At 35.9% G+C, this 19,062-nt stretch overlaps 1 protein-coding gene across 3 annotated transcripts in view; it reads right to left on the bottom strand.

Annotated features, from left to right (window-relative positions):
• LOC106667592 (extracellular sulfatase SULF-1 homolog) overlaps window positions 1-19,062 on the bottom strand; it is a 120,375-nt gene that overhangs the window by 26,921 nt on the left and 74,392 nt on the right. For all 3 annotated transcript variants that reach the window (XM_014395632.2, XM_014395634.2, XM_014395633.2), the window contains exon 4: window positions 2,203-2,354. In XM_014395632.2, the coding sequence (XP_014251118.1) occupies window positions 2,203-2,354 (152 nt within the window). The remainder of the gene's footprint in view (window positions 1-2,202; window positions 2,355-19,062) is intronic.

The following is a 19,062-nucleotide window of genomic DNA, read 5'->3' as shown; positions in this document are numbered from 1 at the left end:
TGAATAATGAAACATGATAACCAAATTGACACCTTTTAGATTAGAAAAACCTCAGATAGAAGTTTAATCGAATTTTTAAAGCTACACAAATAGGTCTATAATTAAGATTTTGTATGTTGTATATATAATTTTTAAAAAAATCCTTCTGTAAAATCGCACCTGGCTGGGCCTGGATAATTTTTAAAAAACCAACTGTTTCTTATTATACTTGTTCCAGAAACGCGTAATTTTTTAGCGACATGTTATTGGCTGGTTTCATCTAGATCTCGATCAATAAAAAAAAATCGTGTGGGTCGTACTTAACTGCCTTTCATTGTTATGCTGGATCTGTCGTATAAAATCTCGAAGACTTTCCTATGCTAATCGTTTAACTAGTCGCATTTCTCGTCTTGCGATGATATTTTCCGGGCCCGAAGAGGTTCCCGGTTGACGTGCAAAGGCGGAAAGAGGGCACGCGACCGACGAATCACGCGGCGATGGGAACAATAGAGATTGCGTGACTTTCTAGACAAAAGGTACCGATATATTTCATTGAATTTTTTTTTTAATGTCGAGCCGGTCGAAAAACGTTTATTGTAAATTCGAGAACATTACAAATCAAGCCTGACGAAGGGGAAGAAACAATTTTGTCATCCCAGATCTGTTTTGTAAAAGGCTAAGATAAGGGAAACTCTGAAAGAAAAAAAAATTCTCTCGAGTGTATGTAAATGATTGGGAAAGTAGACTGCTTGATAGTTACCAGTAGTACTCTACAGGGTGTCCAATTTAGATGGCCAGGCTGAATTTCTCTTGAACAATGATGCTATCTAGTTATTGATATGGTAGAAAGTTTGAACAAAAAAACAGTCATTGGGTTTGCTACTTATTAATCACATTTCATATGCCTGTCTTGCGTAAAGATGCTAAGGTTTGCTCTTTTTAACCACTTTTTACCGGTGCTCAGAGCGATCAAGTCAAGTGAGTTGAATTGGAAAGCATTTTCTATACTTTCCCGTAGTTCTTCAACCGAGGTTGCTGGGTTATGATTGGCGTAGACACTGTCCCACAAGAAATATTCAAGTGAAGTTAAATCGGGTGACCTAGGTGGCCAACAGCTCGGGCCATAATGTCCTATCAACCCATCCCAGAAGTGATTATTCAAATACCGTCTCACCTAAAGACTTGTGTACAGGGCATCCATCAAGGTAGTGAATCTTGGTCGTTGTTGGAGAGGAACATTATCTAATAATGGTGGTAAAACGTCCCTCAAAAAATTGAGGAACTGAGCACCACTTAAATTATTTTCGTAGAAATAAGGCCTAAGTAATTTATTTCCAGGAAGTACAACCAAACATTGATACTGTGTACCACCTGATGATTTCAAGAGTACGAAATTCTCGGATCTTCCTCCTCCCACGTTCGAAAATTCCAACTGTTTAGTATGCCATTAGAATCAGTCCATATGATGTATGGAAGAACGTTTTCTCCAGCATTCCAAATCGACACTTGTGTAAGGAAAGTAACACGCCTGCCGTAATCAAAGCCCCAAAGTCCCTGGACAAGATAAGAGCGATACGGCTTAAAATTGTAAGTCCGGTGACGCATATCACATCTACACGGAAAGCAAATATTTTGAGTGAGTACAAATACTTTGAATCAATCAAAACTTTTCTAGCATTGTATAAATTCATTTTTTTAATGTAAAATTTTCTATAATTGAATACATTTTTTAACCTCCTATATGTATTTATAAAATTTAAACAACGTTTAAAAATCCCAGGCCCTGAAGATGATCTCAATAAAGATCGAAACGTTGGCACGATAAAGAAAATGTTTTTCTTAAAACCTACATCACACCAGACCGCATCTCACCTCCAAATAACGGTCACTAAACACCACAAATTTCTGCATTCAATATTGTGTCATGTAAGTACTCAGGTCTTGCCGTCTCCTCTATGCTGTCTCATAGACTGTTATAGATCTGTTCCTGTTCGAGTGCCAAGCGGCCCAAATATCCTTTACCATTTTGTACCAATTTTCACAAGTTTCTACTAGATATTTCTAATACTTTCGATCCCGTTGTCAAACCTTTCCAATAGTGCTGAGAACCTTCTTATGATCACATCATAGACGAAGTTTACATAGTTAATCACACTGACTGTCTCAAAACCCCTGTTTTATCACGGTCGTCAATTTAAAGTACATATAATTACGTGATCTCACCTTGTGGTAGTCGTCGCCGTGTTTTATCTTCCTCCCGTTCACGTTGACAGAGTAGTTATAGTAGCGGGAATTCATTATGAGACCGCTCCACTCCCTCCATCCAGGCGGGATGTAACTCCCGTTGTACTTGTTTAAATACTTTCCAAAATAACCTGGAAAAAATATATTTCATGAAATCTAAGGTGGCCAAGGAAAAATATTATTTTATAACAATTGTGGAAATTAAATGTTTTATATGGACGTCAGATTTAAATGTCAATATTTTATGTCCCTATTTAGTGTACTTATCATAAAAAACCGATTAATTAAATTCCTTTGCAAAAATAATTCTAACAGTCACTTTGGTTTTATTACTAGTAAATTAGCAGGACCTCTCTGGAGTTACTAATCGGATGGTTCAAGAATTGGACGCTAAATAAGGATTGTAGTCATTTTTTTGGACATTAAGAAAGCATTTGGCTCTATTCATCATAAAATACTAATTCAAAACTTACCTAAAATTGGCAATTGTGGATATTAAATGTTTTATATGGACATGTCAGATTTAAATGTTAATATTTTATGGTCCCTATCATTAACAAATCGATTAATTAAATTTTTCTTTGCAAAAATAATTCTAATAATCGCTTTGGTTTTATTACTAGTAAATCAGCAGGACAGACCCCTCTGAAGTTATTGATCGGATTGTTCAAGAATTGGACGCTAAAAAAAGGGTTGTAGACTTTTTTTGGACATTAGGAAGGCATTTGGCTCTATTGATCATAAAATACTAATTCAAAACTTACCTAAAATTGGCAATTGTGGAAATTAAATGTTTAATATTGACAAGTCAGATTTAAATGTTAATATTTTATGTCCCTATTTGATGCTCTTATCATTAAAAAAATCGATTAATTAAATTTCTTTGCAAAAATAATTCTAACAATCGCTTTAGTTTTATTACTAGTAAATCAGCAGGACCCTCTGAAGTTACTGATCGGATTGTTCAAGAATTGGACGCTGAAAAAAGGGTTGTAGAATTTTTGGGCATTTGAATGGCATTTGGCTCTATTAATCATCAAAACTTGTCTAAAATTGGCATAAATGGAGGTGCTCTTAATCTTTTTAAATCATTATCTTTCTGATAGGATTGGATAAGTTAGATTTAAATGTTAACATTTTATGTCCCTCTTAAGGGCACTTATAAAAAAATCGATTAATTAAATTTCTTTGCAAAAGTAATTCTAACAATCACTTTAGTTTTATTACTAGTAAATCAGCAGAACAGACCCTTTGAAGTTACTGATCGGATTGTTGTTTTTTGGACACTAGGAAGGCATTTGGCTCTATTGATCATAAAATACTAATTCAAAACTTATCTACCATCGGCAATTGTGGAAATTCAATATTTTATATGGACAAGTCAGATTTAAATGTTAATTTTTATGTCCCAATTTAATGCATTTATCATTAAAAAAAATCGATTAATTTTTTTTGCAAAAATAATTCTAATAATCGCTTTGGTTTTAAGTAAATCAGGAGGACAGACCCCTCTGATGTTTCTGATCGGATTGGTTCAAGAATTGGACGCTAAAAAAAAGGGTTGTAGGATTTTTTTGGAGATTAAGGCATTTGGCTCTATTGTTCATAAAATACTAATTCAAAACTTTGCTGCCAATTTCTAAAATTGGCAAAAATGGATGTGCTCTTAATCTTTGTAAATCCTATTTTCTGATCGGGCTCAAAAAACTAGAATTGGATCTTGCTGTATAATTATCATATGCTCCAAATCGCTTTGTCCATTTTACATTATTTTGTTCTACATTATCATTTAATTATTTTTTTCAAAATAATGCATTCATTTACAGCAAAAAAAAATATTTTTGTACTTTCTTGATGTCTTAATGCTCGATGTCGTCAGTAATTGTAGAGAAGTCGTCTTATAACTACGCGTCAGCATTCAGTTGGTAGCAATGATAGTCGTAATGTTTTGTTATCAGAAATTTAACTGCTTTACGATATGTATCGCTATCGTTTGTGTTCAGCAGTAACTCGTTCACGCGTGATCGACACTATAATTTTTCATTGCCCAATAATTATTTATAGTTAGTTTGTTATTGACGTTGGTGATGTCCATTAAATTGGATGAAATCGAGATCGATGCGGTGGTGTTTCCCTCAGCATTATTTCCTCACTTGGGTAATTTATTTTACGGAGATTTGGTTGCGTTTGTACCATTTTTTTTATACTGTCTTTTTCTTGTTCCTCTAGTTATGCTAAATCGGAATCTGGAACCGTGATTTTTTCTGATTCCATCGCCTTCTCAATCTCGCTCGGCTGCGGGTTGTCAGAAATGTTTTCGTTTATTCGAATGTTATTCTTCCATGTCAGATATATAAGAAAGAAAACATCAGATATATAAACTCTTCCATGTTTGGTAAACATTCGGATAATCCTCTGGTGACCAAGGACGACGACAACTCGATCCGCTGATTTACCGACCCGGCCGAGAATTGCTTCGTTCTTGTATTTATTGTGATAAAGAGCGTAGTAAAGAAAAAAAATATTTGCACTAAGTAGCATGCCATCTGGCGTACAATGTTTACCAGTAACCGCATTTAAACTAGTGAAAACTTTCTTTTTTTTCAGAAAGAACGAGGGGTTTTAAAGGGAGCACGATTCTACGGTGTTTACAAGACAGCGACATCATCACATGTGTGAACAGCTAAATTTAAATTTAAGACCATTCCGGCCTGATTTATGCCTTCATCGTTGATTATGTAGCCTCAAACAAATTGGGGATAAAAAAAGCCACAGATAATAAAAATATGTTAATAAAAGTAAATTAACAGACACTGAACTTTGCTGCTTAACTAAACGGTAGAGACTAAACTCGCTATGTAAAAAAGTACTTAAAAGGGGCATATACTAAAGAAATTTATTTATGAGAAGGAAGCATGATAGTTACAACTCATTCATTTGTTATGACATGCTATGATAATTTTATATTCCAACTGTGAAATGATTTAATGTAATATTTCCTTTATTTTGTAAATATATATATTAATAAACATGAGTTGTATGATTATTATTATTATTACAAAGGAATCTTCATAACCATCAAAGTAGGACATCATGCCCAAAAGACTTTCCAAAGTTCAATATACGAGCCATGCCTTGAAATAGTCAATATAATATTTTTGTAATAATATTTTATATGCATAATATATTATTATATTTTATATTATATATTATTATATATTTGTGGGGTGTTTAGTAACCGTTACTTGATGATTATTTGGAGGTCGTGAGATGCGGTCTGGTGTGACGTAGGTTTTAGAAAAAGATTTTCTTTATGATGCCACGTTTCGAACTTTATTAAATCATCTTCAGGGATTTATAAATATTGTTTAAATTGTACAAGCACATGTAGGATGTAAAAAAAATGAATTTATACAATGCTAAAAAATTTTAAATTAAAAAAAGAATTTATACAATGCTACAAAAATTGTTTAGATAAAAAAATGAATTGATACGTGCTAGGAAATTTTCGATTAAAAAAACAGAATTTATAAAATGCTACAAAAAAATTAGATAAAAAAATAAATTTATATAATGGTAGAAAATTTTAGATTTTTTATTTTTTTAATCTAAAATTTTCTAGCATTTTATAAATTCATTTTTTTTATCTAAAACAATTTCTAGCATTGTCTAAATTCATTTTTTTGTAATCTAAAATATTCTAGCATTGCATAAATTCATTTTTTTCACACCTACATGTATTTGTAAAATTTAAACAATGTTTCTTAATCCCAGGCCCTGATGATGATCTCAATAAAGATCGAAACGATGGCACGATAAAGAAAATGTTTTTCTAAAACCTACGTCCCACCAGACCGCATCTCACGACCTCCAAATAAATATTATATATTATATATTTTAATATTTAACACACACATATATATATATTATTTTATATATATACATAACCAAACGAAAGAGACTAGTTACTAGAGAAGTAAGCATATTAGTTCAAATTGATTCATTTGTGACGTATTATGTTAATTTTATATTCCAACTTTGAAGTGATTTAATGTAGTATTTCCATTATTTTGTAAATATTTATATTAATAAACATGACTTTTATGATGAGGATTATTATTATTATTACAGAAGGTATTCATAACTATCAATGTAGACATCATGCCCAATATGACATTCCAAAGGGAAGTTGAATGTACGAACCATGCCCTTGAAATAGTCAATATAATATTTTTTTAATGAATAATATATATTATAATCAATGATTTATTCTTTATATAAGGCATTAGTTGAGATAAAAAGTCAATGTCACGAGCGGGATTCGAACCCACGACCTTCGGCTAAATACACCGCTTCTCTACCACTTGTACATGAATCCCGCTCGTGACACTGACTTTTTATCTCAACCAATGCCTTGTACAAAGAATAATTAATTGAAAAACGTTATTCGATCAAAAGGACCACGAACTCTAATGAATTATATTTTATATTAATNTATATATATAACTAAATGGAAGAGACTAGTTACAAGAGAAATAAGCATACTAGTTAAAATTGATTCATTTGTGTTATGTTAATTTTATATTCCAACTGTGAAGCGATTTCATGTAGTATTTCCTTTGTTTTGTATATTTATATTAATAAACATGATTTTTATGATTATTATTACAGAAGGTATTCAACTACCTAGTAGGAAATCACGCCCAATAAGACATTCCAGTAGACGAGCCATGCCCTTGAAATTGTCAAACTGACTCGAATTTATGACGTCCATTTTAAAATAAAATTCGTCTACAAAATAAAGCTTTTAAGGCTGACACGAAATGAACATAAAAACTGCGACATGAAGGTGCATTTAAAATCGGTGTTTAAAGAAACCGGCTCGAGTTTTCCCTGCGCCTTTGCGACTGCAGCATAAAAGGTGGGCCCAGGACTTGAATACGAGCAAAAAAGTTAAGTAGGCGTCGATCCGTGAACGAATAGCGTTTATAAAACGAAATATTAAGATTAGAAGGACGCGGGATAAAATATGGAGACGGGGTTCGGACGTCCGATGGTACGTGAATCCATCTGGTGCCCAAGTAGAAAACCGATTCTTTATGCAAACAATGAGGGTCGTTGACATGACCGTCGTGGTCCGGCGAAATCCGAACCCGATGCAAATAATCTGTCGTGCATTTCTTTCTTCAGTCATGAACGCAGCCGTCAAGTCATCGTACTCGTGAAAAACATAAAATCAAGCAGAACTATATAAGACGGTTGATTCAACATAAAAACAGAAATTCCCCAGTTCATCTGGTAAGAGCCTGACAGAGACAGATCAAAATTATATGATACGATCGAGCTACAAACATTTTTTTTATTGAAGTATACATTTTACTATGAAAAAATTACATTCTACTTTTGCTGAATTTACGATAAGTAGGGTGCTTATGTGAAGGCCCTAAAGCGGGGAACACACCCGATGGAACGCTATGCGACGCTACACGATGCGACCCAAAGCCTTCACACGATTTGGTAGGGTATGCACATCTATGAGACGTCAAGCGCACGCCACGTACAGTCCACAGCGTGTATCACAAGTCAGTATCACAATCGCAACCATCTTTTATTCTTATTGCACTATTTTGAATAAAACCTTGCAATAAATTGTTAGTACATTTTATGAGCAAAACCGTGTAATAAATTTTAGTTAAATTTTATGAGCAAAACCATGTAATACATTGTTAGTTAAACTCATTCTATCAATAAATGGTATCCCGGTGTTTTGATAAATTTTCTGCCTAGCCATTAAAATTTATTGTTTTAAAAAAACAAATGAATTTTTGATCTCGGTTAATTTGGTTTATATTAAAATAAGTATGTTGCAATTAATATAACGACAATAATACAAATATAAAATAGTTTGAAATAAAAATATGAGTGTCCAGTTCTTTTATCTTCGATTACAATCGATGCTACTCGACAAAAATTTGGACATGGATGGTTTTGCTCGGAAAATTGATTACACAGTTTTGCTCATAAAATGTACTAACAACACAAACAATTAAATTTAACTAACAATGTATTACATGTGCTCATAAAATTTAAATAACAATTTATTACATGATTTTGCTCTTAAAATTACTCCATTTTCGTCGAGAGTGTCAGAACAGGGCACTCATATTTTTTGTAGTTTATTTCAAAATATGTATATGTAATTTTGTCGGCATATTAATTACAACATGCTTATTTTAATGCAAACCAAATTAAACGAGATCAAAAATTCATGAGTTTTTATACAAATTATTTAACTATGATGATTAGGCAGAAAATTTATCAAAATACCGGATTAACTTTATTTAAAACAATTAAACTTAACTAACAATTTATTACATGGTTGTGCTCAAAATAATGCATTAAGAAAAAAGAGGTGTTGCGATTGTGATACTGATTTGTGATACACGTTGTGACTGTACGTGGCGTGCGCTTGACGTCGCATAGATGTTCGCTCCCTACCAAATCGTGTGAAGGCTTTCGGTCGCATCGGGTAGCGTCGCATAGCGTTCCATCGGGTAAGTGTGTTCCCTGCTTAAGTCACGTGTGACGTGATATGTCCGGTGATCCACATTTTTTACACAGTATAGTAGCATGTACATATTAATTTGCAAATAATAAGCATAATGGAGGAAAGAATGTTAACAGTTTAACAAATAGTAGGCTAAAGCAAAATTTACATTATTCACACTTTTTAAATTTTTACTACTAGTCATTAGCCACCTTTTCAGACTTCGGTTCTTTCGGGGTGGTGGTGGATGAGAAGCGATTTCTCGTAGCAAGGGGTTTGGGTGGGTGCTCATAGTTCTATTCAATCTCATATAGGCCTTTTTTAGGTCAGTATGAAGTGATGCGATCCTCATATACCATGGGGCACCTGGTATTACCTCAGAAGCAGATTTTGACTTGTCTGGATACGTTTCACTTGAGACCATATCTCACAGGTGGTATCTCATCGGTACGGTCTTATCACCGACAAGTTCCATCTTTTAGCCTAACGTGTCCAAAAGTTCGCGGCAAATATCATTGTTGTTACTGACAGAGAAACACCCGCGAGATCTAACCCCTAGGGAACACCCTCTGTAGTGTACACATATAAATTATTGATTCGGGGCTGTTTCCAAAAAAGACGCGCAACTTTGACCCTATTGGCGACTAAGTTTTAGGAATTTCCGTTATGAGTTTGACAATGTTTAGTATGCGACATATTTTTTAAATGTGTTCTAAAATTTTTTTATCGGAACTACCAACAGTGAAGTCATTTCAGCCCCCCTCGCACTGTTATTAGCTATGGTGTACTCGATATTTCGCTATAACCCTTTTTAATCACACACATACATTTTTTACAAGGTAAGGGAACATACACATACATTTACACGTTCATTGTTCTCATCTCTACTCATGGGCGTTGAAATCCATGAGGGTCTTTAACATCCGGACTTATCCCTGTTGGGATTTCTCAGACACAGTGTTCTCAAAGACAACACCAAGACGATTTTACAGGCATGGACTTGTCACTTCCCTTAGCTAGCGAGGTGAGCAATGCTAACCAAGTTCAAAAGTGAAAAGAGCACATCTAGGGCCTTGAAAAAGTCAGTTTTGTAGTTTCCGGCACAACTTTTCAGCCATGGCTTTCACCACCCCAGGAGAGAGAGAAGGCACCATCTCCGGCTCCGGTTGGCCGCTACCCTCCAGATAAGGTACAATTTGTTTACAAACCATGACCACCACGAGTCTAACCTCAATTAGTGGAGCCGCTTGGATACTCCACTCCCGTGGTTCAATATTAGATTTAAGGTGGGACTGATCGCCCACCCAGGAGATCATACGAACTCCCTACTGATGTACCCGCATTGCCTGAGGGGTGCGGGTACAGTAACGCTGGAAGCCTCTGCCAAAGCAGAGGGGGGGGGGAGGTAAGGGAAAATTTTGCCCCTTGTAGGCGCTGGAGCTGATGGTAGGACTTGCCTGGCCCAGAGGGAAGGTTACCCTTTGTGATGAGATTTACACAGACATTATGTTTCCCACTGGGGTCGCAATGTCTTTTAACATTGAGGTTCTTTAGCGTGTGCACCTGGCACATAAGACATCACACGTTTAGATTCTCAAGTCAGGATCGACTCACCTAGGTTCGGTGTAGAAACCCACATCATGCTGCAGCATGCTGCCGACATGTCAACTTCTTCCACTTGCCCCTTCCTTCCTAGGGGGACTTACATCATGTGTGTACACCATCCCTAACCATTTACACAGACACACTACATAGTATATACAATTTTATAATTAAGAAAAGACCCGCTTTACGTTAAGAAGTGGAATAGGGGACCGAAAATTGACCCACCGTCCTAGTAACATCTTTATGTCAGGGATCATGCCTACTCGCTCTCCGTAAGGTGCCACCCTTCGATCAAATGACACGCTGAGAAACCTTTCTCTACAAACGTCTTCTAGAATCACCCCGAGCGCGTGTGTTGACGCTCAGTGCCGCGGGAGCAGCCATGAAACAGAAACACTTTTATTGTAAGCCCACATAAAAATACATTATTATTAATTTTTGTCGCTTTCTTGTGTTCAGTTTATATTTGCCCAAATCGTGTATACAATAACATGTGGTATCCCTTTTTATAGTACATGGTACTATTTTTATTTTCCTAGCATTTTTACCAAAAGCTTATTTGCTTATAAGTGCAACAGCCAGAAGCGAAGGAGTGTTTTTAGCAGTTTTTATCGATTTTATGGAATTCAATATTAAACGGCCACAAGCCTGAATCGCCTGTTTGCTAGAGCGAATATGTATTCTCTTTTAGAGTATTTAATAACGGATTCACTTTGTTTCTCGTCCACTCCACCTATACTGTAATATCGGATCTATGAAGGTTAAGAAGAATCAAGAAATTACATGTTTTCCGTAACGTTGGAACATAAAAAGGTTCTGCACTAACTGCGGAAATGAATTTGCAGAAAGATATCACGTCACGGCTGCAAAAAAATAATACAGAAGGTCGATACACACAATTGAATAGATATTTTTAAGGGATCATAATTCAAGAACATGAAATTTTACATAAAAACCTGCTCGTAAATGGCGTGAATACAAATTTTTTTATCTGCTACAATCACAAAGTGCATACATCAATAAAATATTCATGACAACTGACAGGCTTTAGGCACCCTACCGACAGATCATCATATAGAGACGAAATGGTTGTTCGACCTGTTTATTTTTTGAGGAATTCGGCCATGAAATCTGTAGGAGCAATCTGGTGAACGATCGGGCAATGCACTATTTCGGCTGATCGTGATTTGATCTGGCCAATGCCAGGCTTTTTCGAGCGATCAATTCTAAAATCAAGGCCGATGCAACGTCTGGACTATTTTTCAAGGGGGAGGATTTTCCGACTGCTTCGTGAAACTGTATCCGAGATTAACGACCACGTGAATCGGTGATGAACTTCTTACATAAAAGACTTGACGAGGGTTGACCGTTTCCATTCATTGTCGTCGTTTATTCATGTAAAGAGTGCAGTGGATGTAGCAGTGAAACTTCCGTAAATGAGCAACTGCAAAATTCACGAGGCCGATTAGAGAAGTCAGATTTTAGACGTTTCGCCCTTCGGCCATTTTGTGCGGTCACCATTTTTTAGCGTTAATGTACGATGAACTTTTATTTGAGGTCGTAGGTACGAATCCCTAGTGTCCGCCGGGGTGTCATGCGTAAGGTCGACAACGCTCTTGATTACCATGTTTTTGGGATGCCCTGCAAGGCTACTGTCTACACTTGGATTGACTAGCGTTTCTTATTTCTGGCATTGAACACGAAGACGAATTTTGACATCCGATATTCAGCCAATCACAGTGAATGTAAGTGTTGCAGAATGTTTTACAATAAATTATTAATGCACAATAAAAACACTGATAACGTTTATGCTGGTCACGTGTACATATCTGGAGTAATAAAATTTGCCTTCATTATCTTATCATTTAAAATAAATAAATGTCCATATATATTTTATGCCGCTAAACTTCATTATGCCTGAAAGCAGGCCCGACGATTGGACAAAGTACTCTTCCAATGTTTTCCCTTCTTCCCTTTCCAGAGCTCGTGTTCGCCATGACGTCCCTTCCACGAAATTTGTCAGGTCTTCTTCTTTGGTCTCCACGCCCTTTTTCCTACTATAGCCTTCAAATCGGCTTTCTCGATCCACCTACTTTTTGTGACTGTCCATTTCGTTTTGCACCCGTTTTTACGCCCTTGATCCCAGTAAATTTGCGAGGGTGGTCGTTCCTTTTTCGATATTTACGGTTTAATCCATTCGTCGCTCTCTGGGTGACTTCTAGTTTTTTTTACATTTATTTGTAAACATATTGGCCAGATAGTACTCCCGAGTCTCGTTCGGACTTGTCGTACATGGAATGATGGTACATAAACTCTATAATCTTATGTTAAACTGTGACAAGAAAGTATGTGGAGTGGTACCCCAACTTCGATCATTTCCCCGAATTTAATTGATAATGTCGTTGAGCAGTATTATGCCGAGATGTTTGAAAAAATGTCGTAAAATGAGGGAAAATTTAAATAGTGATCGGTTGAGAAGAGGTGGTGTTTCGAGGACCGAAGTGACAGTAGCTCAAGCGGTAGAAGCGCCTGGGTACTGATCGGGGTCGTGGGTTCCAGTCCCGCGTGTGACACTAATTTTTGATCTCTACCTTTAATACATTATATCACAAACTCTGCTAAGTTACACTAAACACTAAAAAGGTGTCCACAAAAACAGGCGCGATTAATTTCGTAAATTAAAATGAGGACCTGAAGATGTCCCGAATAAAGGTCGAAACGTCGACGAAAAAAATGAAAAAGGTGTTTTTCTAAACTACCTCATTCTTGACGCTCTCACGGCTTCAATAAATTATGAAAAAACAAGTCACTAAAAAAATACATTTCTACTCGGGAGGAACAGCACAACTAAACAGGGTGTTTTCGAATATATCACCTACAAATATGGACATCAAGCCAGTGCCCCACTAAAAAAAAGCCCTAAAGATGACCGAATAAAGGTCGAAACGTCGGCAAAACAATGAAAAAGGTGTTTTTCTAAACTACCTCATTCTTGACCCTCTCACGGCTTCAATAAATTATGAAACAACAAGTCACTAAGAAAAATACATTTCTACTCGGGAGGAACAGCACAACTAAACAGGGTGTTTTCGAATATATCACCTACAAATATGGACATCAAGCCAGTGTCACACTCAAACACAAAAAAAGCACTGAAGATGACACGAATAAAGGTCGAAACGTCGACAAAAAATGAAAAAGGTATTTTTCTAAACTACGTCATTCTTAACCGCTCCTCACGACTTCAACAAATTATAAAATGCTAACTCTTTATTAAATACAAAACTTCATTAAAACAGTTAACTTCTCAGAAAGCGATGCAATAAAATTTAACATAATTGTTTTAAATAATCAATAACAACAACAACCCTTTCCTTCTGACATACAAACATTTTATACCGTAGTGATTAAAGGAAAAAGCTCAAGTGTTTTTATCGTTAATTATTGGATTCGAGTGAGGAAATTTTGGATTGTTGGACCTAAAAGCACATTTTATTTACCTGAATTTGGCGTTCAATAACAAAACCACTTTGACTACAATTAATACATCGTCAACCATATCGAACGGTCCAGGTGGTTTGAATGCATAAATCCAAACTTAGTCAGACATTTATCGATGCCTGGAAAAGGAAAACGAGGTGTTTAGCGATCTTAACGATCCGACGCTTTTGGCTCATGTCCTCCTCTTAATCGGGGCGATCCTTTTAACGTCCAGGCCGGCTTTCCGGGCAGAAACGGGTGCAGAGCACCGCAGTTCCATCGGTCCGGATGGCTACATTAACATGCCTTATTAATTGGCCATATGGTCATTAGCCGGTATAAATTACTCCCGTGCACATTGGTGACCCGGGGAAGCCTGGTAAAATAATAAGAATCCGTTATTTTGCCTGTCGTTTCTTAAGGGAGAGATAATCGAACCTGGTCAATTTGAAATATTTTTCTTCTAATGGACAACACTTTTTTTTACAATGTGCGTATTGTATTTCATGCGAATGTCATTTATTAGCGTGAAAGGAATTACTCCGAGGATATCGAGTACTCTGGGTAGAGTGAATGCATATGTGAGTGTCATTTATAAGCGTGAAAGGTAGCTTTACACCGAGGAATATCTTGTACTCTGGGGTAGAGTGAATGAATGTGCGAATGTAATTTATTAGCGTGAAAGGTAGCCTATCCCAAATTACCCCGAGGAATATCAAGTACTGTAGGTTACTTGTTGTAGGTTACGTGTTTTTACCTTGTTTTTGTGTGTTTGTGTTCTTTAATATTTACTTAATTCATGTTATTTAACTTCATTTAATTTATTGTTAGTAATTTTACACGTCTAGTGGATTTACAAAGGACAATTGCTAATGATATAAAAAAATGAATGAAAAATTTTAGAGCGAAAGAAACACATTTAAATTTTGCAAATGTAAAAAAAAAAGACATCGGTCCCTGTCCTGCGGAGGGTGTCTGTCTAGAAAGAAAAACGTCGTACTTACCAGGTTGCTCATAGATCATACCAAGATTACACACAGACAACCTCAATGGGGTTGAGTCCACGTAGGTGACCGTTGTGCGGTGTGCTTATCACGGTAGGGCATATAATAACGGAATGCAAAGAACAAATCAACAAAGAAAGAAATACATCCCGAATGACCTACGCGCGGCCTTGAGGCGCGGTAGCAGGCACAGATCGCTGTTCAAATATCTCAGGGCCATAAATATTTTTAATTGTACATAGGATCTTTATGTCCTCATTTATTTGATATATGTTATTTATTGGAATAAATGTATTTATTTGCGTGAATAGAGTGGCTTATCCCCAAAATACCCCGAGGATTATTCAGTACTCCGGGATAGGATGAATAATTTGTGCTGTATTTGTGATTTATTAGCGAGAATGTAAGAGTTTATTCCCAACTACCCCGAGAAATATCGAGTACTTTGTGGTGGTGTGAATGAATGTGTAAGTGCAATTTATTAGCGTGAAAGGAATTACCCCGAGGAATATCGAGTTCTCTGGGTAGAGTGAATGCATGTGTGAGTGTAATTTATTAGCGTGAAAGGTAGCCTAACCCCAATTACCCAGAGGAATATCTAGTACTCTAGGTTACTATGAATGCTAACCGTGTTTTTACCTTGTTTTTGTGTGTTTGTGTGCATTATTTTTGCTATTTTATCCACCACTGACGAGGCTGAGGTTTAGAGAGGCAAGCGATACGATAAAGAAAATGGAGAATTGGTTTTAGTTTTATGATAAAACAACATAACTTGGCTAGATAATCAGTACATCAATTAGTAAGTTTAAAATGTGAAAAAGATGACAAAACAAAAGAAACAAGACAAAGCCCAAGAAGAGAGAGGGCTGGCGATGACCAATACAGTTTGCCGGCCGTATTGATCGATGTGCTACTAAATGTTATGAATTTTTTTTAAATTCCCGTGTTTGTAACTTAAAAGCATCCACGCAATCAAATCTTATGTGTTCACGAACGGTTAACGTGAAAAAATGACTAACAGTAGGTTATGCAAGGTGTCTTTTTATTATATTTTATCGATTACTTTTTATATCGAAAGTTAAATTTATTGTTTACTTATACTTTTTTAATATCAAAGGCAATAATTTTCTGAGGAGTCCATGAGCAAAGATAACATAAGAAAACGGTTGCACAATCTTCTTAGAAAAGGTCAAGCCGCAATAAATAATAATTTTTTGATGGCGCTATCCAAAACCAATTTGCATGAATTTATAACGCGTACGCGCATCAAACGAATTGCAAATTATCTTCGGCCGGAGGATGTTCGATTCCACAGGCGCAGGTCTTTAGAAAGTTTTGAAAAAATATTCCATGTCCCTCGGGGTGCTGGTGGTTGTGGAAACACGGTCGGCATTGAGGAAGGTGTGAAGAATCGGATAAAAAAAAATGAAATTAGCGAATTGGGAATCGACCGTGAAATTGCCCGGGGCGGACAAAAAGTAGACTCGGCGAGCTTTCTGAACGAATCACTGCCGTTTAGTTAGTGCTTACAACAAAACACAAAAATTATACGTGGTTTTTATTGTTAGTAAGCTTCGTGACCAAAATCTGACATCAAAGCGATTTAACCATCCGAATCTCACAGTCTAAGTACGGATGGATCGATACACGAGAGCAGGATTATGCTATAAAATCATAGAGCCCATGCCGTATTTTCAAGGCGAAGTCCATGCAATTGTATGTTCTCGATTCAAAATTGAAGCTCACAGCCGCCTACAGCTAAGCACCCAATATATCAATGAACTCAAATATCTGATGATGCACGAATATCCGATGCTCCAAATGATATGGCATGTACGGAGACACCGACAATCGAAATATACACCGCTTAATCATAAATCAAGAAATAAGTAAGTGTAAGGACATGGTGTATCAAATCTGTGATAAAAGAGCGACAACTCGTTAAAAAAAACCCATGCAAATGAGAGAGATGAGATTGCCCTTATAAGGAGAATAAAACGGGCAAACTGGTCGAAAACTGCGATCGTCGTCAGGCCATATAAAGCAGGATGGACAATCAACGATGCTTAAATAGGATCGCGACGATCCTGCACAGATAAATCGCAATTCACACACGTCATTCGATTTTTCCAAAATGTTTACTTCGTACAAGGCTCTAAGCTCTTCGAAAAGTTATTACTAAAAAGAATAAAACCTATAGAAAAAAAGAAAATCATCCTTGGCCAATTTTGATTCCGAACAAGACATTCAACAATAGACCAAATTCACCGAGTAACAGACGAAAGAGAAAAATTTCTTGAAGAAAAACAAACATGTTCTGCTCTTTCTTTATGTCTCACAAGCTTATGACAAGGTCTGGCATGAAGGACTCATCCATAAACTAAAAGGAAAGCAACCAAAGCAGAATGTAGGTGTTGTCAGTTACTACCTAACTGACAGACTGTTTAGAGTCAAATAAGATCAATATTCAAAATTAAAAATAATAAATGGAGTGCCACAAGGGTGCATATTAGATCTACGTCTTTACTTGTTATACACTAGTGATTTTCCGAAAATAGATTGAGTAAAAATTGGAACAGCGTTGATATCAGTAAGACCGACTAACAACTTTCAACCAAAATCCACCAGAAATAAGATAAACGAATGGACAAAAAATGGAAAAATCGAGCTCAATCACCTTAAATCTGTTCATATAAATTTTACAAGCAAAAATTGGACCGTGTTCCGTCGCTCACAATCGATGGGACTGTTATACCATACTAGTTAGTTTATTGATGATTCAGCTAAATATCTTGGAATGACCTTAGATGGCAAGCTGAGATGGAAAGTTTACATGAAGAAAAAAAGGACAGGAATAGGTTCAAGGTATAGAAAACTATACTGATTGATAGGACGTCCAGCCTTACTATACAAAATAAAATATTATACAAACAAGTCGATGAGGTGAATGTAGAAAGGGAGAGTTCAATTTTTTTTTTTGTTACTTTTATTTGTTATTTACAGCTAAGTACGAGAAGCTAAGAGCTAGATCGGACCGTTCCATATTTTATTCGCGAAATTTCATTCTATAATGTTAAATTTAAATATTTTTAATAGAATACTTTTCTTTAATTAAATACATGAGGACTTCGTACGAAAAATACAACATGCAAAACTTATGAGATAAATAAAAATTACTACATTTTTGGAATTTGTTTCTTTAAATCACAGCTGGCGAGGTTGGTCCACTCTGGCTCTCAGCTCCTCAGATATTGTATTAAGTAAATATTTTCGACTGATGATTGTGTAGTTTTAATCACTTATAGGAGAAGTTGCGCAGACAACAATCCTTCCAGAAACCTCGAAATTAGTTTTCACTTCGGTGGGTTTAAGCGATTTTTTCAAAATTTTTACATCATACAAGGCACTAAGCTCTTCGAAAAGTTATTACTACAAGAATAAAACCCATTGTAGAAAAAAGACCATCCCTGACCACCAATTTGAATTCCTAGAAAAATCCCTTAAAGAAAAAAAATTTTGGTATCTTCCTTGATGTCTCACAAGCTTTTGACAAGGTCTGAAACATGAAGGACTTCTAAACTCATAAAGCAGTACGTAGTATATTGTCACTTCCTACCTAACTGACAGACAGTCTAAAATCAAACAATAAGATCAATAGTCAGAATTAAAAACAATAAATGTAGGAGTTCCACAAGGTTCATTATTAGGTCTACTGCTTTAATTGTTATACATCAGTGATTTGCCGAAAAGAGATGGAGTAAAATTTCAACGTTTGCAGATGATACAGAGGTGATATCAGTAGTGCCACCAACCATTCAACCAAAAACCTTCATAAAGCTTGTATAAAATAATGAATGGAAAAAAAGGAGAATCAAGCTAAGTCAGCATAAATCCGTACTTTACAAACATAAAACTGGACCATGTTCCATCTCTAACAATTACACCATACAATTATATCTGGGAATGACCTTAGATGGCAAGCTGAAAGTGCACGGGAACAAAAATAAGACACAAATAGTTTAAGGTATTGACAACTAAACTGGTTGCTAAAGCGCGGATCCAACCTTACTATACAAAATAAAATATGATTATAAAAACAAGTCCTCTAGCCGATGTGGACATACGGTATTCAACTATAGGGTTGTACCAAACACTGCAATATCAAAATCATATAGATGTAGATGTAATGGTCGGGGTGTAATA

This window comes from Cimex lectularius, unplaced genomic scaffold (assembly GCF_000648675.2).
Source record: "Cimex lectularius strain Harlan isolate CLEC.00 unplaced genomic scaffold, Clec_2.1 scaffold202, whole genome shotgun sequence".
Classification (NCBI taxonomy): Eukaryota; Metazoa; Arthropoda; class Insecta; order Hemiptera; family Cimicidae; genus Cimex; species Cimex lectularius.
Note: the sequence above shows the minus strand (reverse complement) of the source record. Positions and strands in the feature narration are given on the sequence as shown.